Source organism: Ochotona princeps, chromosome 1, assembly GCF_030435755.1.
Source record: "Ochotona princeps isolate mOchPri1 chromosome 1, mOchPri1.hap1, whole genome shotgun sequence".
In the NCBI taxonomy this organism is placed as follows: domain Eukaryota; kingdom Metazoa; phylum Chordata; class Mammalia; order Lagomorpha; family Ochotonidae; genus Ochotona; species Ochotona princeps.
In genome coordinates this window covers 6057853-6082334 of record NC_080832.1, presented here as the reverse complement: position 1 = coordinate 6082334, position 24482 = coordinate 6057853, and the positions used below count along the sequence as shown (strand labels likewise).

The window sequence follows — 24482 nt, the reverse complement described above, 5'->3', positions numbered from 1 at the left end:
AAGGATCTCTTTTTCTGCTGCAAGATTCAGGTTCTTAGGTAGCGAATTGGGATATGCGATGAGAAGTGGGGTCCCAGAGAAGGGTATAAACCAGGGGTGACAGTTCTTGGTAGTAACCCCTGCATGAGCCATCAGCCGTGTAACGAGGCTGCCTCAGCCACCTGGGGTGAGGGTCTGGCAGCATTCGCAGTGTCTTCCTGTGAAGGGCATTTCTGACGGCAGGTCACGGAAGCCAAGTCGGAGCAGGAGACATGCAGAGCCTGTTGGCAAGTGATAATGGCTCTTCTCTGTTGAGTAACCTGTGATCCAGACACTGGGCTAAATGCTTTACAGGCCCGAGGTCATTAAATCTTCACTCCAGCCCCAGGATTGTGTCATCTTAGCTCCATTTAGCAATGATATCTAAGATAGTGAGAAAGAAGTCAGTCAACTTGAGTGGTGTTGAACACTTAAATAACTGTGGGGCCCGAGTTAGGTCCCAGGCAGTCTGACATCAGAGCCCCACTCGGCCCCTTCCAGAGCAGGGAAAGCACCAAGAAGGGGCATGGGCTCAGCTCAGTGCTATAAGACTGTCTCACAAGGGGCTGTGATGAGAAGGGGAGACCAGCAGGCGGAGTGGGAGGTCAGAAACGCACCCATGGGTGCCCAAAGGCTCGGGTCAGCTGCTGAGGAACGGTATTAGGGAGGTAGAGAAGGAACCAGGCAGACAAGGCAGATCCGGATTCTGCAGCCTCGTCTTGTGTGAAGGGCTACGCGTTTTGCTTGACAGATAGTTGAAAACAAACAGATTTACATGGGAAATTAGCGTGGTCAAACTTACTGTTTCGGGAGATGATTCTGACAAACGAAGACAGGATTGGAGAGAGGAGGGCGGGGCTAGTGCAGTCGACCTGCTCCAGTCTGGGCAGCACTAATTTTTTTTTCTGACTAGCTCAAGCGTTCTGTGTAAATTGTATTACAGGTGGTTCACACTGTGTCGAAGGACTTCGCGTAATGGTGAACCTTGCAGTAGCCGGGTGCTGCTGTGTACTGCTCTGTCGCTGTGGCTTTTGTTGGAGGCGGGGTGAGGTCAGTGGCTGGGGCCACTACTGAGCTGGCCATTCCCTCTGCAGACTCCACCTCGAAGCAAGGCCCCATGGGAGCCGTCCAGAAGTCGGTGCGATTGTTCGAAGAAAAGCGGTATCGAGAAATGAGGAGGAAGAATATCATCGGGCAAGTTTGTGACACCCCCAAATCCTACGACAATGTTATGCATGTTGGCTTGAGGAAGGTGACGTTCAAGTGGCAAAGAGGAAACAAGATTGGTAAGACCCCAAGGGACCGGAGGGGCTGCAGTCTGTGAGATGTGGTGACTGCCATTGTCCTTTGGGGTAAGCTTAGCTTGTTGGCTCTTTTTTCTTACAGGCATGGCAGATTGCAGTATTTTCCCGGGGGTACTTAGGGTTTTTGCTGATTTGAATTAGAGACTATGTTCTGAGAGTGGTGCAAGGTGAGACTGCAGAAAGAGTGGGAGATGGCACACCAAGTATCTGGGCTGGGTAGCTCCAGGGGCTGCCACTTGCCCGTGTGTTTTCTTACTCACTCAGGAACACAGTGGGAATGAGACTGTGGCGTACTTCTTTCTGAAGCATTATTTAGCAGCCTAACTGCTTCTTGCGGAGTAAGTGGCAGGTCGTGTGAGGGAAGAGGCTGTTGGCTGCAGACCGTTCCTCGTAGAAGCATGGTCGTCTGTCCAGCAGTCAGATCTGCAGGGGCAGGAGAGCTGTATCATGGAGAGCTCAGAGCTCCAGGAGGCTGACTGGCAGGGAAGACAACCTGGTCCTTTGTCAGTTCATTTGGTGGTAGTTCTCAGTCTTGTCCAGTCACATGACCCCTTGGCTTGGTTTCCGAGAGAGGTGATGGAACAGTGTCTGCATCCACAGGCCTCTGGACCTGCCACAGGGGCAGCCACGCGTGCTCCTGCGGCCGTGGCCTAGAGCCGTTGCCCAGATGTTCTTGAGGAGTCTTGGGGCCTAGAAAAGGGGGGCTGTGGCGGCTCAGCCCACACCTCCTCTGCCATCAACCAGAGTCCCTTATAGTCTATTTATAGAAATTTAGTGAAAAGGCATATTGGAGAGGTTGTGTAAGATTTCTATTGTTAAAAAACATTTTGGGGCTTCAGTAGCAAATCTAATTATGGATTCCTAAGCACACATCTGGAACAGCTGACCATGTTTTTATGGGTTTCAATGGCGTCGAGCAGGAGCCTGTCTGTTGTTCACAGGAGAAGGACAGTACGGGAAGGTGTACACCTGCATCAGTGTCGACACCGGGGAGCTGATGGCCATGAAGGAGGTGAGTGGCCCCTGTTGGTGCATGGAGCTGGCTTAAGCACGGGTCTGGCAAGTGGTCAGACCAACTATGCATTACACCTTTTGGACAAGGCCACGTGGACAGATGCCACTGACATCACACACATGGAAAGCAGAGGTGTGGGAAATTTCAGTGAGACACACAAAAACCTGAATATGCACAGGTGTGTGAAATGCCGTGCAGAGGGAGATGGAGGAAGTCTGGAGGAGGAGTCACAGTACCAACCTGTGGTAGGAGGGCAGTCACAGTACCATCCTGTGGGAGGAGGAGGAGGCAGTCACAGTACCATCCTGTGGGAGGAGGAGGCAGTCACAGTACCAACCTGTGGGAGGAGGGCAGTCACAGTACCAAGCTGTGGTAGGAGGGCAGTCACAGTACCATCCTGTGGGAGGAGGAGGCAGTCACAGTACCATCCTGTGGGAGGAGGAGGGCAGTCACAGTACCATCCTGTGGGAGGAGGAGGGCAGTCACAGTACCATCCTGTGGGAGGAGGAGGGCAGTCACAGTACCATCCTGTGGGAGGAAATGCTTTGGTCGTGATAGCTTTGTTCAGAGAGCTGCCGTAGAACAGGGCATAGGAAGGAACCTGGGAATGAGCCCACGTCAGGGGGAGGCACCAGAGATTTGGGAGTGAGGAGAGTGGTGGGCAGAGAGCAGTGGGAGCTTGCTGAGCCCCCAGCTCTGCCCTGCCTTGCTCGTTCCCCCTTCCTAGCCATCAGAGCCTCCTCTCTGTCTGACCCCCTCGCCTCCTCCTAACTTGCCCCAGCTTGGTAGTGAGCCCTGTTTTCTTTTCTTTTGTGTCTGTGACTTATAAATCCTGTGGCGTATGTCTTCAGGGTACAACATGGTTTTGCGGTGTGTATACAATGTGGATTGATTGTATACAAGCGAGTAGCAAACCCAGCATGTACTCTGCATGTTGCATTCACCTGTTGTTGAGTCTGTGGTCACCTTTGGCACACGTGAGGAAGCCTGGAGACACTGCTGAGTGTGAGAAGCCAGGCGCCGAAGTGCCAGGGCCTCGGTCTCACTCGTGTGCAGATCGGAACAGGTTGTGAACTCTCAAACTTGTCCTCTGCATGGTGTGGGCATGAAGTGTTTGCTTCCTGGACATTCCATGTGTTTCGTAACTCCCTCGCAGTAGTTGTAACAATTCCATTAGCTGTTACAGCACCAAGAAATACTGGAGAGCAGGCTTGTTTGTTTAATTCACTTGGGACACCGCAGAGAACATCTGGATGTACCGTAATTGCCCATACTGGGCTGTGGGCCTGGGTGGGGGAGATGGAAGGACTTGGCATTAGAGCCTAGTAGCATGTGATAGCACTGTAAGTCACCAGTGACATACCTTTTGCAGATCCGATTTCAGCCCAATGACCATAAAACCATCAAGGAGACAGCCGACGAACTGAAGATCTTTGAGGGCATCAAGCACCCCAACCTGGTCCGGTACTTTGGTGTGGAGCTGCACAGGGTGAGCCGCCATCCCCCACTGTGGAGAGGCCCGTGAGGGCAGTGGGATCTGGTGCTGACAGGGCTTCTCATTTCAGAGCAGTAGACCAGGGGAATCGGCTGTCGGTCATCCATGCAGTTGTTAGGAGAGCACATGTGCAGCTTTCTCATGTGTCACTAGGAACAGCCGTGTGGTCTCCGTCGGAGATCACAGCGCACTGTATTCAGAGGAGCGAGAAGCGACTGTCGCATAGTCAGTGCCCAGGAGGGCAGATGTTGCGGCCACTGCGAGAGCATTCCTGCAGCCCGTGACTTAGTGGCACTTTCAGTGTGTGACAGGGAAAACCACAGACACAGGGCTGCCTTGGGTTCCCCTGCAGGAGGAAATGTATATCTTCATGGAGTACTGCGATGAGGGCACGCTGGAAGAGGTGTCGCGCCTGGGCCTGCAGGAGCACGTCATTAGGCTGTACGCCAAGCAGATCACCGTGGCCATCAACGTCCTGCACGAGCATGGCATAGTCCACCGTGACATCAAAGGTACTGCCGCTTGCCCTGGACCCAGCGTGCCCTGCTGCTCTGTGCAGAAACGTCCTTCCCGTCACTCTTTGCGAGTCCAGGCCTCGGGCCATGCAGGGGAACTGGCTGCTGGGCAGGCTGGCTGGCATGGCCAATGCACTTCCAAATATTTGTGGCCAGAGCAGCGTCTCTATTCCCGGGGCTTTATTTGCATACGTGTGTGATGTGACAGTGGCGTGGGAACACCTGTGTGAGCCTGCATGGACGGCCTTGCTGGTGGAGGCAGGTGGAGCGTTTACCCACACCAGCCCTGAGCCCACGGCTGGACTTGGGTGAGTCTGGCTGCCATACCTGGTCAGAAGCACTCTTCCTTGCACAAAGTGACAGCCATGCTCTTGTCTCAAGACCATCTCTCACCATCCCCTGCACCTGACCTTGTTCAGCATGCCTGGGGACAGTGACAGCAGGGAAGTGTTGCTGTTTGGCCCTGTACCTGAGAGTTCCATTTGCTCCTGCAGGCTGACATTCAGCCAAGCACGTTGACTCAGAGCTGGCCTGATTCTGGTCTCAGGGAGGCCTGGCTCCTGCTCAGTAATGCGGCTCACCCAGAACCACTGGGCATTCGCCAGTGTTGTAGCTGGCTGCCCCCCAGCCATATGGTGTTGCCTAAGTGGCTTTCATCCATTTGTTCATATTAGTTCAAGAGAAACAGAGTCAGGGAGAGCCCTCCATCCTGTGGTTATTCCCCAGCTGCCTGCAGTGGTCAAGGCTAGGCTGGACTGAAGCCAGAAGCAGAGAAGCCAATCCAGGTGTCCATGTTGTAGGAACCCAGCTATTTGAGTCATTATTGTTGCCTCCCTGAGCTGCACTGGCAGGAAGTTGGAGTCAGGAGTTGGAGCTGGGAAGTGCACACTGGAGCTCTGATGAGGGAAATGGACATCCTAGTCTCTAGGCTAAATGACCGTTCCAGCTAGCTATCTCCTGGCCACTCCCACTCATCAAGCATAAAGTCTTCCTGTTGGATCTGTGCAGAAGCAGCGTCGCTGAGAGCACCCAAATCCAGTCACTCCTGTGTCTTTCCTGAGTACCCTGCTGGGGGGCACGGCCACGAGCGTGTGAATTGGGATAGTTCTAGAAGGTGGAGTGCAGGATGTGGTCTGCTGTCACTTCAGGGAGGATTAGCTGTCCGACTTGAGCTTATTGTTGGGCTGCCTGGCTTGCACAGCACACACAGCAGAGGTGTGTGACTTGGCTGGAGCAGAGGGCCAGGCTGTCCAGCCCCAGGGTCAGCTGCAGCTCGGGCTGGGCACGTGTGCTGCTTGTGGAAATGCTTGAACCTTACAGGACATGGAGCCTCATTTGGGTCAGGTGTCACTCCAGAGGCGGCCCTAGCTGCGACCCTCAGGACCCCGCACCTGTGTGCAAACTACCAGTAGCACATGGCCCCCGTGCTCAGGGACCACCACTAGCAACCGTGTTTTCTGTGTGACTTGCTTATTAATGTTGAAGCTTTTAATATTAGAATTTACCAGGTATTTCAGTGCAGAATCTGTTGATGAAAGCTGTGTATACTGACATTAAAATGTCTGCTTTCTATGATTAGCATCTGTGAATACTGGCTTTATAAGTGATTGCATTATAAGTAAAGTTTCACAAATTTTTATGAACAAAGTTCCTAGAGCTTTGGATTACCATGTAAACTTTAAAATGCCTACATTATGGTTGCACCGCTGTTTGACAACTACTTCTTTCTTGTTAGGTGCCAATATCTTCCTCACATCATCCGGACTCATCAAACTGGGGGATTTTGGATGCTCAGTGAAGCTTAAAAACAATGCACAGACCATGCCTGGGGAAGTGAACAGCACGCTGGGGACAGCAGGTAGGGCCCTCTGGGTCGGCCTTGGCACCTGGACTTGCCAGTGCAACATGAGGCAGGGGATGGGTGGTGTTCAGTCCTACAGGGGCCTGCTGCGGGTCAGCGGGCTGGGAGATGCTCCCTGCAGGGTCAGGGCAGCTCTGCCCTGTTCTCAGAGCACTTCACGTGGGCAGCACAGCACACTGCCTGCTCCTCTGTGGGTTACAGTACAGTTTATCTGAAAAAACTGTTCCTTGAGTCTGCTTTTCTGTATTTTCTGTAATGTGACTCAGGGAAAGACCATTTTGTGATCGTAATTCATTGCTTTGCTCCACTGGCGTGTGCTGCTGTGTTTACAACTCATTACTGTTGCCATGTCTGTGACTTTTAAAGCATACATGGCCCCAGAAGTCATCACTCGTGCCAAAGGAGAAGGCCACGGGCGTGCGGCGGACATCTGGAGCCTGGGCTGTGTCGTCATAGAAATGGTGACTGGCAAGGTAGGCCAAGCCCATAGCGGCAAGAGGGTGGTGCTGTGGGCTCACTGGGCACGCCTTGCCTTCAGAGTACGATTGGACACAAAGGTAGGGCCTTGCAGAGAACCATGGCACTGGCAGAAGGCACTTGGCTCCAAATCAAAACCTGCACGTGGATTTTCACTGCAGCTTTATTCATAACCTGGATTGCAGACAGCATGTCCTCTGGTAGATAAAGGAAGAAACAGACTCAGCAGGTAAACAAGTACTCAGCGATAAAAAGGAGCCACTCCTAGACACAGAATGGTGTGTGCGTGGCCTGGGATGGGGGCGCTCAAGCGTAAGGCTGCCGGGCGCTGAGTGAGGGTGCCCGTGTGTAAGGCTGCCAGGTGCTGGGTGCTTCTGTGCCGGGTGACCTGCTGGAAGCCACAGCATCACAGAGTGGTGCAGTATCCCAGCTGGCCAAAAGTTGAGCTCAGGGAGGATATGCAAAGTGGAGAACTCGGGAGCAAGGAGTTACTCTATAGGGAATGGTGATGCTGGGCACATGCCACTTGGCGTCTGCCGAGCCTGTGGAGTGTTCAGCACGCACTCAGAGTGTAGGTGGCAGCCATGTGTCAGCGCTGAGTTATCTGACCTAACAAGCACCTACAGGAGTGTGGCTGCACATCACAGTGGCATTGCAGGCCTGGCATGTGTGGGAACTTGACTTCCAGTTAGTCTTTCTGCGAACTCAGTATTGCTCGAAAAATAATCTGATGTCTTAAAAAGGAACATGAGGAGATAATGGACTCCACGAATAATCAGAAGTGTACATGGAACAGGGAAACTTGATCTTTAGCTAGTGTGCAGTGGCATTTTCCAAGTGAGTAGTACTCAGTGTTGGAGAGGATGTGAGGAAACGGACATGTTATGGAGACAGATTTTGAACGACAGACTACACTGCGGGCCAGTTTCCAGTGTCAGGATGCATTGATTGTGCAGAGCCCTCCAACCTGCGAATTTGGAGTTCTGAAAATGTACTTTCTAGCAGAAGCAGATTTGGTGACCAGTTACAGGCATATAAAGATGCGCACACTGTTTGGACAGACAACAGATGTTTAGGACACACATGCACCTGGTGTGTTTGTACGTACAGCACGTGTCTCTGCAGTAGCATTTATGCACGGAGGAAAAAAACAGAAACCTCTCACTTCGAGGAGGAAGTTAATGAAATTATTAAGCAGCTTTCCTTGGCAGCTGCCCAACATATATCAGGTTATATTATTTTTCTTGGCATTAAAATAGGAAGCTCTCCCACAGTATCTGCCATTTCCTTCAGGACACATATAAAAGCAAGGATAGGTCTGGACACGAAGGACACACCACACAGAACTGATGTTCACGAGTTAGGATACCACACAGGCCGGCTTCCTTCCCCTACGAGCCTTTTTTTTCTATGCAGAAATGGGATTTTGACTATTCAGTATTTATTAAACATCCCTGTAAGAAAATTGTTGGGTTTTACGGGTTTTACTAGCATTTTCATAGTATTTTTTGCAAGTATATATTATGTTCCTGTATAGTCCCTGTATTTGTAATATGATATATTTAGCAAATAATTTTTAATTGCGTAGTGCAGGCTTCTGCATATGCTACAACTAGAAACATCCCAAACGAGAGAGGCAAGCAGTGCTGGCCAGCATGTTTTATAGATAAAGTTTATAGTAGGACACAGCTGTACTTGTCCCTGTGTCTGTGTTAATGATGACAGTTGAATAGCTACAATATAAACAGCTACTGTGTGGCTCTCTCAGTAAGCTTGCCTGACTCTTGCCTAATACATACTTGTCTTGAGATGCCCAAAAAGAGATTGAGTGTAATACTAAAACCTGTCTCTCTTTAATCTTTTTAGAGGCCTTGGCATGAGTATGAACACAACTTCCAGATTATGTATAAAGTGGGAATGGGACATAAACCACCCATCCCTGAAAGACTAAGCCGAGAAGGGAAGGACTTCCTTGCTCACTGCCTTGAAAGTGACCCAAAGATGAGATGGACAGCCAGCCAGCTCCTCGACCACTCGTTTGTCAAGGTAGGTGTCCTCACGTTCAGATGCTTGAGCTCAGTTTTACATCTGGCACTTCAGAACACCTGGAAGCTCAGGTGTAAAACACTTGGACTGAAGTTCAGGGAAACCAGACGTCCTTCTGTGGCGGTCGCCGGGCATGTGTTTTCATGTGTAGAGTGGTCATCCTGGGACTTCTGCTAGCTTGGTTTTGGTGCTGTGTCTGAGGTTTGCTTGAGAGTTAAAGGGGCTTTCCGTAGGATCTCTTGAAAGACAGGTTAGGATTCACCACCACTGTGTTAAGATCAGAAATGGGGTATAAGGAGGTATTTCAAACGTTCATGGGAAAGTTGTAGGGTCTGACAAAGCCTAGCATGCTAGTGTTTCAAATTGTTGGGCACCAAAATCAAAATTTTTACGTTATGATTTTCCCTAAGCTGTTTGAAGTGCCTTCACATGTAGCACATGGTAAGCTTAGTGAGCAGCCGCCTTCCTGTCGGGAGTGGCCCTGACCTGTGTGAGAAGGATGGCCTGGACAGCAGCAGGGAAGGGTTACGGCAGACAGAATGAAGGAAAGGGGGAGACTGTCTGCTGGGCTGAAGCTGTGCAGGAGCAGAGGGAGCATGGGTGAGGCTGGAGGAGCAGGCAGGGCTGAGAGGGGCTGAGGCTGGAAGGCAGGGGCAGGTGGAGGAAGGCGCTCTGGCTGCAGTGTGTGCTTATGCAGTGAGCAGTCGGGGCGAGTTGTGAAGGAGGAGAACGGCCTTAGCTGAAGAACTGGTGGGGTGGGAGAGGTGAGTGGGCAAGGAGCGGTTCCCTGCTCCGTGGCCTCTCACCAGGGCACAAAGTCCCATTCGCTGTGCCAGGGAAAGCCAGCAGTCGGGTGGATAGTGGTGTCCGTCCGGTCAGGTTAATGGAGGGGTGGCTGGAACACTGCTCAGGGATTTCAGGTAGGCGTTGGGATGTTTGGAGCTGCCACTTCAGAACTTCTGTGGGAGGTGGGCCAGGGTGTGCTGCTGGGAGACAGCATGTTGAGAGTGGTGACCCCGGAATTCTGAAGAACCTTCCGGGTGCTCTCTGCAGGAGGCAAGCGGGTTGGGAGTGGGGAATGATCCTGGGAACAGGATCAGCCACTTAGGGTACCTGTAGAGCCATTTATGACTAAATAGCCATTTATGACTAAGTTGCTCTCTTAGTTTGGGTGCATTGACCTGACACGCACCCTCCTTGGTCTTCTCCCTTGGCCCTGGCCTGGCACTGGCAGTGCTGGGCAGAGCCCTCCTTGGCCTCCCGCCTTGTGCATGCACGGCGGCTCGGAGGCTCTAGCGGCTCAGCTCTCGTGCTCTCCCACAGGTTTGCACAGATGAAGAATGAGCCAGCAGGCTGCGGCCCCCATGGCGTGGACCCAGAGACTCCCTCAATTACTGCTGTATGGGATATCGACACAGAGACCGAGCGGAAAAGCAGTAAAGGCCTTCTTCCCTCGCAAGACTGAAGACTGCCCAGCGTCAGTGACACTGAGTGACTGACGAGCGTCACTCCTGCTGATCCTGTGGGTGTGCTGTGTGGCAGGGTCCACGAGGTTCGAGAAGCTGCATGTTAAGTGCCATTACTACTGTACACGGACCATTGCCTCTGCCTCCTCCGTTTCTCGCGTGCCTGAGACCTGTGACATCCGTGTAGTGTGTTTGACCTTCCTGGGTTCAGAGAAAGCTGTAGTGTTATCAGGCGTCCCAGAGCTTGTTTTTAATCTCCTGTTTGTCGAGTGCACTGACTGTGAAACCATATCTCTTTGTTGTTGGCAAGCTGCAGGTTTGTTACACAAAAGGCTGATTAATGAAACTGAAGAAAAAGGTTCTTTTTTCAATAAATGGTTTATTTTAGGAAAGTCCAGTCATACTGTGCTTCTGTGGTTCCCGGCTGATGGGGAGCAACTGTTCTCACGCCTGTGCGTTTCAGCGGAAGGAGCACAATCAAGGGTGCTCGAGACGGCCACTGCGTGGGGTCCTTCAGATGCCAGGGCGTCCCGCTGAGGAGTGCTGGAAGAAGCAGACCAGCACGGAGAATGAGTTCCTGTCCATCGACATGTTTATGGCCGATGAATGAAATGGAAGCTTTGTCCTCACATGCTGGGGGCCCAGTGTGTTCCTAACGGAGAAGTGCAGGTGCCGGGTCTGTATGCACACGCTGGCTCTGTTCTCCTGGTGAGCAGGCACCTTCCCAATGTGTACCCGGAAGTACCCCCAAATTAAAGATCACTGATTGTCTTTCCTCTTAGCTGTTAGGTTGGTTGGGTTTCTGTGTGTGTGCAGTTCCTCATAGCTTTCCTGTGATCTTTCTGGAAGCTTGTTGAGTTGCCCTTATGTACTGTGTCTGAGCCTGGCACAGCAGTTCCCAAGCAGGCACCTACCTTCTCCCGCCTTCTCCCACAGCAGTCAGCTGAGAGATCGGTGTCAGGAGTGTCGGCATCGCAGACAGACTTACAGACACTTAGAATTTTGTGGCAGGACTTCTTTTACACAGCTTTTTTGGGGGGATGGATAGGTGGGAAGGAATTAAAAGATGTTCATGTATTTGGAAGACAGAGAGTGACAGAGTTGGTTCACTCCCCAGATGCCTGCAACAGCTCAGACTGGGCTAACAGAGCCAGAGGCCAGGAACTCCGCTGGAGTCTCCCTCGTGGGTGGCAGAGACTCGAGCACTGGAGCCGTGACCTGCTGCCTCGCAGGCACATCGGCAGGGAATTGGATCAGAAGCAGAGGTGGGACTCTATGCCACGCACTCCAGGTATGGGACGCAGGCATTCCCAGTGGCAACCTAGCTTGCTGTGCCACAGTGTCTGCTCCTGCACAGCTCCTTGAGTCAGAACCTCCCTGACTTTTGAGTAGCGGTTTTAAGTCTATTGCTGTAGTCATACAACTATCATGACATTCCAATTTCACAACTTTTCTATCACCCCAAAATTGCAGTCATTTTCCAGCTAACCCCCAGCCTTTGAGACCCGCTCTTTGGCTATTCTGAACAGACACACAGAGCGTTCCGGTGTGTGGTGTTCTGCTCCTGACTTTACCTGCTGAGGTGGTGAGGCTTGTGTGAGAGGGTACGGGTACTTCCTTCATTCTTCTGAATGTTCTGTTGTGCGGGTGTGCCTGGCAGATGGGCAGTTGGCTTGCTTCTGCCTTCCGTTTATTGATGCTGCTCTGAACATCCCACATGTGGACATACGCCCTTCACTGGGTCACATGGTACATTCAATATCAGCATTTTCAGAAGCTTCCAAACTTTTTTCCTGAAATAGTTGCACCATGTCATGTTCGCAGCAGTAGCACACAAGGGCTGCCTTTCCCATACATGTTGTTGTGGGGTTGATTTACCTTTTTTAAATAGCAGTGGCTATTCTGGTGTGGAGTGGACTCTCATCGTGGTTTCGGTGGGCTTTTGGATGGGGAGCATCTCATCTCATCCTTGGTGGCATGTCCGTGCATTGCTTTTGCCCATTGTAAAATTGGTTTATTTATCTTATTATTGAGTCACAAGTTTTTACGTAGGAGAGTACTTCAAAAGATGAATGGAAAATAGAATTCAAAGACAAGTTTATTTGTAAGTCGGATGAGAAAGTGTTGAAATTCATGGTGTCAGGTAAGGCTACCGTTCACCCCTCTGCGTGTGAGTGTTCATTTGACCCAGCATTGTTTGGTGCAAAAGTGATTCTTCATTAAATTGTTTGGCATCCGTGTGTACAATCAGACGACTATAAATGCCTTTGTTTATTTGTAGACTCTAAGTCTTCCATTAGTCTAACCATTCTAGTAAGATTTTAAAATGGAAATTTGAGTCCTCCAGCTTTTTTTTTCCCCAAAAACAACTGTTTATTTTCATTTAATTATTTTATTTTTGTTATTCTGGATTACTTGTGTTTCCATATTTTGGGATTAGTTTTCCAGTTTCTCTGTGGAGTCTCCCACTTGGGTAATATTGCGGTCTCCATTTTAAATCTTCCCACCTGTGAACCCAGGCTATTTCTCCGGTTCTTTAGGTCTTTGATTTCGTTAGCAGTCAGCTTGGTGTGGGTTTTTTTTTGCTTTTCATGCTACTGTAAGTGAGAATGTTTTCTTAATTTGTTTTCAGATTGTTCATTTACAGTCTGTGTAAACATAGTTGACTTCTGTGTATTGATTTTCGTAAGCCGTGGCCTTGCTGAACTCCTTTAATAGCTTCAGTAGATATGGTGTCTTCTATATCTGAGGTCCGTTTTCTTTCATTTTTTGCAGTTCAGACATCCTTTCCCTGCTCCCGCCCCCAGTTGCAGTTGCTAGCCTTGGTAGTAGTACGTGCCAGCTGCTCTGACTGTTGGGTAGAATTCACCGTGACACCAGCTGGCCTCTGTTACTGTGGGGAAGTTTTCAGTGAGTAACTCCAGCTCTTTATGTTTGCAGGCTAGTTCAGATTGTTTTCCTTAGTCAGTTTCAGTGTTGGCTATCTCGCCAGGAGCTTGTCTATTTTAGTTGTTCCTGGTTTGTGGACGTGCAGCTGCTCAGTCTTTCCAGATAATGTTTTTAATTTTTGTTGTTACCTGGTAGTGATCTCTGCCTTTATTCCTGATTTTAGTCATTTGTGTTTTCTACTTCTGTTTTTTGGCTGAAGATGATCAGTTAATTTTACTGGTCTTTTCAAAGAACCAACTTACAGTTTCATTAATGCAATTGCTTTCTTTTCTATTTCCACTTTTCCTCATACTGTTCTCTACTGTTTCCTTCTTTTGATAATTTTGGGGTTAACTTACTCATCTCCTAAGACATTTTTTCTCAAGATGATGGATCACGGGGTCCACATAGTGTTCTAAAGCCGTTGCCCGTGACACCTGCAGCCCTTGCAAATGCTGCTTTGCTTTCCAGCCCCTTGGCTTCTGACCCCGTCCCCTGCATGTGCCCATGTGGGAGACCTGGATGAGGCTTGAGGCTCCTGGCTTTAGCCTGACCCTGTGCCCTGCGTGTGCCCATGTGGGAGACCTGGATGAGGCTCGAGGCTCCTGGCTTCAGCCTGACCCTGACCCTGTCCCCTGCATGTGCCCGTGTGGGAGACCTGGATGAGGCTCGAGGCTCCTGGCTTCAGCCTGACCCTGTCCCCTGCATGTGCCCATGTGGGAGACCTGGATGAGGCTCGAGGCTCCTGACTTCAGCCTGACCCTGTCCCCTGCATGTGCCCATGTGGGAGACCTGGATGAGGCTCGAGGCTCCTGGCTTCAGCCTGACCCTGTCCCTGTCCCCTGCATGTGCCCGTGTGGGAGACCTGGATGAGGCTCAAGGCTCCTGGCTTCAGCCTAACCCTGACCCTGTCCCCTGCATGTGCCCGTGTGGGAGACCTGGATGAGGCTCGAGGCTCCTGGCTTCAGCCTGACCCTGACCCTGTCCCCTGCATGTGCCCATGTGGGAGACCTGGATGAGGCTCGAGGCTCCTGGCTTCAGCCTGACCCTGTCCCTGCATGTGTCCATATGGGAGAGCTGGATGAGGCTCGAGGCTCCTGGCTTCAGCCTGACCCTGTCCTCACTGTTGTGGCCATTTGGGATGTGAACCAGTAGATGGAGGGCCTCTCTCTCTAACTCTTTCAAAAAAATTTTTTTTTCAAACTAATGATGGCAGGTAGAGGGCAAACATAATAATTTGACCATTTAAAAAAAAGTTTACATTCTATACCATTTTTTAAAAATAGTTTTTTAAAAATAAAAAATCATATCTTAGACGCAATGTAAATAAGGCATTCCAATAAGGAAAACATTTCATGTAAAATATAAAGGAAAGGATAATTTTTTTTTCTTTCTAGAAGCAGCAGCGTCTGCTGACGTGAGGTTCTGTGGAGGGGAGCCCACAGGCCTTTGCTGTAGGACCAGAGGGTGATATTTTTGGTTTGTGAGCATTGTGGTCTGGTTAAGCAAACTCAGCTGTGCTGTGATGGTGTAAAAGCCAAGGGCAGTGGGGGGCTGGCTGTGTATGGAGCAGGTTGGTCCAGGTTGGGCCCACAGACTGTTGCTTGCCAGCCCTTGCTGTAGAACATTGAACAAAACTTAGAGATCATTCACTTCTTAGCCCGTTAAAGTGCTCTGGTTTTAATACTGTTTGGTTCTCCAACTCATACATGACTATAAACCCTAGAGTGAAACATTAATGGCATTAAGTGGGTGGAAGTATAAACCAGGTGTGCTTAGGTCCAGGTGTGCTTAGGTCTGTGTGCCTTTGGGGCTGTGCCCTCAGAAAGTGGTTCTCCCAGGCTGGTAGGGGACCAGCTGCTCTCTGCTTCCTAGCTATGCAGATGGTCCTCCCTCTGCGGGCACTGCCCACTCGCGGCCCTCACTGGGTGCAGATGGTCCTCCCTCTGCAGGCACTGCATACTCGCAGCCCTTACTGAAAGTGATGGGGGCTGCCCAGTGTTGGATGTGATCTCCCAAAGCTGTCACCCCAACAGATGTCGTCTCTTTTCACTTAGTTTCCACAGGTGTTGCACTGTAGTAACAAGAGATGGCTGATAGGTAGAACCCACGTAGAAGGGTGTTTGGTCTAACAGTGATGCCCTCTGGAGCACACGTTATGTGCTGCCTATTAGACAAGACTGGCTCCTGTGGGCTTCGATGGAATGTTGCAGGCAGCTCCGGTGCAGACTACCACAGCTGTCGCTTACAGGGTCCTTGGTTGGCAGGGGGCACCATCCCCACAGCATTGGTGGGAATGAAGCACCGTGCACATGGGCACCTGGTCAGCATGAGGTACCCTTCCCTCGGGTCACAGAGAGGCCAAAGGCACCGAAAGACCATCTAGAATTCCAAAGGCCTTGTGCGGAAATCCATCATGACCAAGAGGAGGCGGAGCTTGCTGTTTCCTTTCCCTGCTCTGATGGACAGTTTCACGTGTCTGCTTGTGCAGAGCTGGAGTTTTTATTTCAAGGCACCAGAGGACAGAAAGGTGCCCTGGGAGCAGAGCCACAGGTGAGAGGATCTGGGTGGAAGTCACAGCCCTGCTTCTCAGAGAAAGCAAATCATGCGGAAAACTAACCCACATGGTCCTTTTTATCCTAAGTTTGCATGCAAAGCTGTCGCTCAGATGTCAGCTGAGCAAGAGGTACTGCTGCCAGACACCAAAGGAGGTGGATGTGCTTGGGAAGCACACACCGAAGGTAAGCATGCGTTGGGAGCAGGGTAGATCTGATGCCATCAGTGTGCGGTTTGAAAGTCGGGACTCCTTCGTGGTGTTTGTTTTCAAAGTGAACATTAGGGCCTGGTGCAGTGGCCTAGTGGCTAAGGTCCTTGCCTCAAACACGCCAGGATCCCATATGGGCGCCGGTTCTAATCCCCACAGCCCTGCCCATCCAGCTCCCTGCTTTGGCCTGGGAAAGCAGTTGAGGACGGCCCAAGGCCTTGGGATTCCTTGGGATTCTGCACCCATGTGGGAGACCTGAAGGAAGCTCCTGGCTTCGGATCGGTGCAGCTCTGGCCGTTGCAGTCACTTGGGGAGTGAATCATCGGACGGAAGATCTTCCTCTCTGTCTCTCCCCCTCTGTCTATATCTGACTTTGCAATAAAAATAAATTTTTTTTAAAAAAAGAAAAGAAAGTGAACATTATTGGTGGGATGATGAACCTCGCTATTTTTCCCTTGCCGTAGTGTTGTATTTCACCATAAATCCGTCAGTATTTCACCCTAAACCAGCCTAAAATGTCACATTTTCTTTTCATGCTCTGCCACTTTTAACGTAGCATAGTGTGTTGGTGTAACAATGTCTGCTGGGAGAAAGGCACACATATTTACTGAAAGAAACAGAATTACAACACCCTAGTTTACTCCTAATGGTAACTGTATCTCTCTGGAAGAAAGAAAAAGACTGAAATTTCTTTAAAAAATAAAACACAGCTGAATTTCAAAGCACTACTGGGAATATCTGACCAGTGTGTATCCCGAGAGGACAGGGAAATTTGAAATTTGGTAGAAAAATGGAGTGTGTTTCTCATTACTTTCTTCTAAATAGCTTGAGTTTTAACCAATTACTGCCTGTCTTATTTGAAATAGATGTTTTTTGATAGGGTTAAAGCAAGTAGATGTGCACTTAGCCCTGGCACAGGCATTGGAAATTGCTAGAAGCTTGCTGTTGCGGAACGTGTTCCCACTAAGGGGACTGAGCAGCTTCCCTTGAAGCATTCTTTCACCCAAGGAAAGATGAGTGTGTCCATCCCAGGTGGGTCAGTTTGCTCCTGACTGGTGTCTGACGTCACCAGCATGCACCTCACTCCTTCACTGGGGAGCCACGCTGCCCTGCCGTTGGCTGCTTCCACGTGCTCCTCACTTCCTCCATCTCTGGAGCCCCTGAAGCCCCAGAAGGGTCCCTGATCCTCGCTGGACAGGGTCTGCTGGCCACATGTCCTCTGTGGGTGTCCTCAGTCAGTCTGTTTTCACTTGGTGAGAACCAGCCCTGTCTCAGCAAGTGCAGCTTCCCTGACTTCTTTTTTTATTTTATTTTTAAATGATTCTTTGATCTTTTTTATTATTATTATTATTATTATTATTATTATTATTATTATTGGAAAGCCGGATATACAGAGAGGAGGAGAGACAGAGAGGAAGATCTTCCATCTGATGTTTCACTCCCCAAGTGAGCCGCAACCGGCCGGTGCGTGCCGATCTGATGCCGGGAACCAGGAACCTCTTCCGGGTCTCCCACGCGGGTGCAGGGTCCCAAAGCCTTGGGCCATCCTCGACTGCTGTCCCAGGCCACAAGCAGGGAGCTGGATGGGAAATGGAGCTGCCAGGATTGGAACCAGCACCCATATAGGATCCCGGCACATTCAAGGTGAGGACTTTAGCCGCTAGGCCACGCCGCCGGGCCCTTCCCTGACTTGTTGACGCCTCTGTCCTGATGGTGGCCTCCTGCTGGACAAGGGCCACAGTGGCTGTCACCCATTGCAGGAGACACTGTTGGGTTGCACTCTTGTGTTCCTCACTCTTCGCTTTCCTAGATCACTCCCTCCTTATTCCCGAACCCCCAAAACTACTGCAAAGTGTGATCTGGAGCTTGGGGAGCCTTAGTGTCATCCCTGAGTGTTGTACACATGAGTGAGTGCTGCTCTTTCCTCTTGCTGCAAGCCCTTCGTCTCCAAAATTCTCTCTGCAACTGTTTCTAAAAAAAGTTAGTGGAGAAACAGAGAGCTTGCATCTACTGGTTCACTTCCCAAATGCCTACAGCAGCCAGAATGGAGCCAGGCTGGAGCTGGAAACACGGGTGACAGGGATCCAGTGACTTGAGCTATCTCCTGCTGCCTGCCTGGGTCTGCGTTGGGTAGGATGCTGGGGCCAGGGACTGTGATGCTGGATACTGCCATGTGGGCTTATGCCAAATGTCTGGCCCAAACCACCCATGTCCACACCCAGAGCAGCTGGTATGAGTGCCACCCTCCATGCTAGGAGCCTGTATTGATGCTAGTGCTGCAAGAAAGAGCTGCCCCCAGCCCACCATCACCATCAGTCTTCCACTGGGTATTCAACCCAGTGCCTTGGGTTGAAGTTCTGGCTCCTTTATGAGACAAAGCCACTGTCCATCCCATAAAAGGGTACACAGTCCCCCAAGGACTCACCCGCTGTGCCAGGCTGGCACCTTGGTGCCTTCCAGCTCCGTGTTCTGGCGGAGTGTTGGATGAGGCACAGTTGGGCAGGCTAACAGTGTTCATCCCTAGGCTGTCTGCCACCTCCCGCACTGTGGCTGCGCTCTCACGCCTGCTGGGAGACCATCCACTCCTCAGGGTACCCGTGGAAGTCGCTGCTTCCGTCTTCAAGGTGCTTCCCCTGCAAGTCTGCTTGTTAAGGGATCACGTGTGTGCCTGTGGCCTCCTCAGCCTTGTGCTCCCTGCTTGAAGTTGATATGGATGAGGTGAAAATGTACCATTCACATGGAGTCCTCATTCCTACCCTGCCCATCCCCAGGCAGGCAAGGGAGCAACTCTGTGTCCTGTGAGCGTCCCGTCAGCTGCGGGGCCCCATGTCACCCATTGTATTCCTGCCTCCCATGCAGGAAACGGAGCCCTGGCTGTTCACAGCCCGCCAGGCAGGCCACAGCTCTGCCGTGTTGGGACCTGAGGTTGGACCCTGCACTGCCTGACCGGCTCTTCTGCCTCCTCCTTTGCAAAGATAGAGATCCCACTGGTGGTTTTCTTCCTGGCAGAGAGCTGGATACCTCAAGCACCCTGGAGCTTAAGACCACTCAGCAGTCCATACTTGGCATTCATACAGTTCACCCTCAAGTTCAACAGTGTGGGTGGCCAGGAATGTCTGGTCACTTCACAGTGTCTAACAAGACTGTGCCCTGGTTGATGAAATGGTGAAGATGAATAAAGCTGCACCAGCATGGCTAGACGCCCTCCTGGAGGCAGAGCCACTTAGGCAGGGGTGAGAGGAGCAAGGTGCCGGTTCTCACAGGCTGCAGGACCCGAGGGGCGCCTGCTGGGAGCCACATTGCCTTCACTGGAGCGCAGCTTTGTTTCGTCACTGGCCAATCGATGCTTCCAAGTGTGGAGCGTGCAGAAAGCACACAGCCTTGCTTTGGCTGAGTGGTGCTTTAGAAGCGTGCTGTCCTGTTTGGGGGAAGGCATCAGAGGACAACTGTGATGGGGTCCTTCCTGCTCCAGGGATTGTCAGTGTTCCTGAGGGTCACCGCAGCAATGAGCCCATCCCTGGCCTCAGCTGACACCCAAACGCACCCCAGCTATTTGGGTGGCACTTATGATGTCCTCCTGTATTTAGCCAAAATAATGGTCACATCACACTGTTCAGTACCCAAAGCATTCTGTGCCAGGTTGTGACAAGCACTGAGTAGTATGGAATGTCCTGGACCAGGGGAGGCAGTGACACGCCCTCAGTCCTCGTACCTCCCGTCCCAGGAGCTGTGCGGCAGGGCCAAGCTGCGGAATGTCTACCGTGTTTGACCTGGGCAGCAACTTACCTGTAAACAGGCAAAACCCAAGCCTGCTGCAAGAGTGTATGTGCCAAGGTGAATGAGAGCTGGGATGGGCACTTGTTGGATAGCAGCTGGTCTCGGGCACAGGGCAGACGAAGGAGGCCATGTGGTGACCCAGCCCCTCCCCGTCCCCGGAGTTCTGGCACTGCAGGCGGTGCCTTGGCCTTTGCCTGGTGTGGCTGGAAAGGATGGGCTGGTAGCCTCGCTCATCTCTGAGAAGATGCTCAGGAATCGGCTCTATTGTGGTGTAACCCACTTTGTAGCTACCTGGCCACCGTATCTGCAGCTGGAAAAGAATCCAGAAACAAAGGGAGCAAGAGATACTGGGTTCAGCTGACCAAGTGTTGCATGAGCAAAGGCAAGGAGCAGAGCTGAGTCTGAGCTGCTGTTCTCCAAGTAACTCCTGGAATACAGCAATGCTTGCAGAGCCTGCCTGTCAGCCCGCTCGTGCCCATGCCCAGCCAGGGCCACAGCTGTCCCTACCACATCAGGACACTTGCAACTCCTTTCTGTTCTGCATATGAGCATGCATCCACACAAGAGTCTGGCCCATCCACAAACTGGCAGGTCCCAGCTGTGGCCCCAACCTCACCACTCGGCCACCTCTGCCCTTTGCGAGGAGCCATGCCCGAGACTGGAGGGCAGGACCGGGTTGCCCTCATGCTTCCCAGGTTCTTGGTGGATGACATCATTCCATTCTAGTTAGTGAGGCAGGGACACCTAACAGGGCAGTGCCGGGGACCTGCTTGTCATACCGGAACTTACATATTTGCACCTGGACTGGCACTCTGCTCAAAGCTCTTGGGGAAGGATGCAAGGGCCCAAGTCAACAGCAGGTGGTACCTTGTTCATCTGGCCCCACAGCAGGTGCCAGAGCTGCCAGGCTCCCACTGGAGCTGTCTCACTTTGTCTTTAACCTAGCAGGTGACGGGAGGCTCTGTCCCAATGTCTGCAGGCAAGCTGGCGTGACTGTCTTGTTCCAGGCAGCAGTCGGGACCCTGGAGAATTTCCACCGTTCCTCCTCCTTGCTTCTGCCTGTATTTGAGTAGATTCTGGAACCTTTCTCAATCCCAGGCTGTTTTGTTTGCCTTCCTGGGGACCAGTGGCCAGAGGCCATCTGGGGGCCTGTTTCATGTCCGTCACATGTCTCTTGAGTTCTGGCTGAATGGTCATCTTGAATTGCCGTTGGATTTTCCGTTGATGTCACTATCCTTCAGATCCCCACTTGTGGATCCATTAGAAAAACATGAATGTTACTAGTTTCAAGATTTTCCCAGGATTGCTTTACAGGATGAAGAGGTCAAGAGACTGGAGTCCATACCATGGAGTTGTGTGAGAAAGCTTGTTTTTGTTCTCAAAATGTAAACAGGTGGCAGACGACACGCTCACTTAGGAGTCCACCCCTTCCCTGAAGGAGAAGCTGTGTGGCGGCCATGGTTTCTTTCTTTTTTTTTTTTTTTTTAAGATTTATTTATTTATTTTTTATTACAAAGTCAGATATAGACAGAGGAGGAGAGACAGAGAGGAAGATCTTCCGTCCGATGATTCACTCCCCAAGTGAGCCACAATGGTTGGTGCTACACCGATCCGAAGCCAGGAACCAGGAACCTCTTCCAGGTCTCCCACGTGGGTGCAGGTTCCCAAGGCCTTGGGCTGTCCTCGACTGCTTTCCCAGGCCACAAGCAGGGAGCTGGATGGGAAGTGGAGCTGCCAGGATTAGAACCAGTGCCCATATGGGATCCTGGCGCGTTCAAGGCGAGGACTTTAACCGTTAGGCCACACCGCCGGGCCCCATGGTTTCTTTTAATAAAGGCCCTCATGGGCTGGCCTGGCCTCTGGGAGCTGTGCACTGGAGCCTTGCATTGGGTATACTGTACGGCAGACAGGGCCAGCGGATGCTGTGGGCCCAAGAGTTGGATGACATGGACCAGGGCACTTGTTCGGGGTCCATCTGCAGACTGCCTACAAACATCTGATGACCAGAGAGGACACTGATGGATACATGAGGACGAGCCCGTCCTACCTGGCCCAGCAGCAGTCAGCAGCTGGCCCGTGTGCTTCCTGCAGAGGGCTCTCCCCAGAGTCCTACGCTGGCCACTTGCACAACACACCTGGGTTGTAAAGCAGGGATTCCTGGGCCTCCATGCAGCCATCAGATCCCCTGCACAGATCTTAGTGTGCTTGCTTGGGACACAAGTTCTTGCCACCAGTTGACATCCCCGGAACAACTCTGCCCTTGGGACTGGCCACACTGGGGTTTGACCTGGATGTTGAGAGCATCCGCCAAGCAGGAGAGACAGCCATGCTAGAGAGGCTGAGGCAGAGGAGGAAGCCCATGGGACAGCAGCAGGAGAGGGTCCGTGTTGCTGGCCAAGCAGAGAGCAGCGGTGAGGAAGCAGGGTCCTGGGCACAGTGCCTGCAGGTGGACGATCACTGGGCTGTGTCCCAGGGTGTCTCAGTGAGGGCATGTCAGCCAAGGGAAGAAACAGAGTGCTCCCATCCATTGGTTCACTCTCCTAAGCAGCCACAGAGGCTGGTCTTGGGCCAGGCCAAAGCCAGCAGCTGCTTCTTGGTCTCCCTCATGGGTGCAGGGGGACGAGCACTTGGGTCATCCTCTGCGGCTGCCATTAGCAGTGGGCTGGAGAAGTGGAGCATCCAGAACTAGAAATGGTGCCCATGAGGGATGCAGGTGCCACAGGTGGTGGCTTGGGCCTTAACCTGGCTGGCCCCTCGTTGCTGGGCTTTTAAAGCTCGGTGTTTTCCATTTTTTCTTTCTTGGCAGAAGAAACAATGGTATTACATGTCTCCAGTAGTGCCAGATATTTAAGTCATAAATGACTAATCTGTTTAATAGGCTCAAAATAAACCAGTCAACGATCCATAGGAAGGTTGGTGTGGGAGGGCTCCTCCCGTGACTTCCTAGCAGGGGCCCAGCCTATGGCCATGGCCTCCAGGGCTGAGTCTGCAGTACCACGGAGCTCCTGTAGAAGATGCAATTTCCTCTGCCACAGTCCCTGGCCTGCCTGCACAGCAGGCTCGGCAGGGCTGACCTGAGCCCCAGCAGGACAGGCGAAAGCTCTCAGGCCGTGCCAGTCTGCTAAGGGGTCAGGAAGGTGACCCAACACCATGGGTTTTTCATGGTGCCAGGACACTGTGGGCCCCCTGCCACCTGCACGTGGGGCAGAGATAAGGAGGATGGCAGTGTAGTTCTTCCACTCCTGTGCTTAGGGAAACGGTGCAAGTTAAGCCCTTTCCTCCTGGCACATCAGAGGCCCGGGACACTGTTGGGATCTCTCCCCGCAATGCCACGCTCTCCTGTGTCCCAAGACAATGAAAGAGCAGCCCCTACACCCACCCACCCCTCCCTGCCATTTGTCCTTCCCAGGAGAGCTGTCCGCACCTGCCACGCGAGCAGGCAACCCTGGCTGCTTTTTCCTCATTGTGCTCTGCGTTTGAAGCCAGAGCCAGTTCACAAAGGAACACAGAAGTGTGGATACCCTCCTCCAGGTTCCAGAAGATCCCCTTTGTGCTGAACGGAGGAGAGACGGGAAGAGCCACTTGGTTTTCCTACAAGGTAACTTTTGAGCATTCCTTGCAGTGCATGCAGCTGGCTGGCAGCCCGATTCTTGCTGTTTAGGGTTCTCAAAATGCTGCCCCGGGAGAATGATGCTGTCACAGAAAAGGCAGGAGTGAGGCGCAGGGTGAGGGTCCACGCACTGCCTCGCACAGGCCCCCAGACGCACACCTGAGCACCCCTCAGGGTCCTGCCTGCTGCCAGTGGTGGTCACTCCTGCATTGGTGCCTGGGGATCTCTGCACTGGACAGGTTGGCTGGGCTGTCACCATGAACTGCCCACGCAGGCCCTGGTGTCCACTGCTCTTCCCTGAGTGAGCCAGAATCTGTCTCCACACCTGAGGGTCCTTTAGGTGGTTCACAGGGTTTGGTCACTACCCGGTGATGCTGTCAGTGTATATGTGATCCCGTGACTTGGGCAGCACCCTGCTGCCTCCTTAACCACGCGGAGTGGGGACTGGTCCGGGCAATACGTGGCTTCTTCCAAGGGCAGAGCTGGGGCCTGCTGGGGTGAGGCACCCTACAGGGATTCCCTGTTCGCCCTGAGAATACACTGCCTCCTCCCCTTCTGCTTCCTGGTATAGGTCTGGCCTCTGGGCGAGTAACAGCCTGCCCACTGCTCAGGACCACATGGTACACCCAACATGCCAACCATGGAGCCCCAGGAGCACCAGGTGAGAGCCGAGGGGAAGTAGGGCTCGCCAGGACCCAGAGGGCTGCCACTGCAGTGTCTGACAGAGCAGGGGTGTGTGTGGGGGGGGTGCAGGGTGGGGGCAGTGCTGAGTGGCCTCCAGCTGTGTTGTGCCTGGGGGGCAGGGGGTGTAAGGGGCTCACACATCGCCACATCGCTCATGCCAGGGGATTTTGTCATCAACCATCTCCCAGGACCTGCCATCCTTGCCCCATGGATGCTAGCAGGCCTTGGAGCCTGGTTCTGCCACTGGGCAGCTCCTCCCTGGATGAGGACTGACCCCAAGGCAGAGGTGGGATGGAGAATGAGGGGGCATCTCTGTGAACGTGGGAGACAGGACTCTGCTGTTCTTGGAGGCACAACTTGGGTCTTGTTTAACCACCTCTGGCCATCGAGGCTTACAGAAACACAGCCCGCGCCGCCCCCCAGCATCTGTAGTCTTTGAGCCAGGCCAGCTGGGGGTTCCCCCTCCAGCTGCACCTGTTCTCGGCCCCACACCAAGAAGAAAAGACCAGAAAACCCACTGAG

General features: G+C 52.1%; 1 protein-coding gene across 4 annotated transcripts in view; it reads left to right on the top strand.

The window, feature by feature from the left end:
• Positions 1-10589, top strand: part of MAP3K4 (mitogen-activated protein kinase kinase kinase 4) — a 116265-nt gene extending 105676 nt beyond the window's left edge. For 3 of the 4 annotated variants that reach the window (XM_058660097.1, XM_058659994.1, XM_058660042.1), the window contains 8 exons: positions 1113-1304; positions 2264-2334; positions 3710-3826; positions 4185-4344; positions 6083-6205; positions 6575-6681; positions 8552-8731; positions 10055-10143. In XM_058660097.1, coding sequence (XP_058516080.1) covers positions 1113-1304; positions 2264-2334; positions 3710-3826; positions 4185-4344; positions 6083-6205; positions 6575-6681; positions 8552-8731; positions 10055-10075 — 971 coding nt within the window. In that variant the 3' untranslated portion in view covers positions 10076-10143. Of the gene's footprint in view, positions 1-1112; positions 1305-2263; positions 2335-3709; positions 3827-4184; positions 4345-6082; positions 6206-6574; positions 6682-8551; positions 8732-10054 lie in introns of all 4 variants that reach the window. The other variant, XM_058660153.1, reaches the window with a different exon arrangement.
• The last annotated feature ends 13893 nt before the right edge of the window (positions 10590-24482 follow it).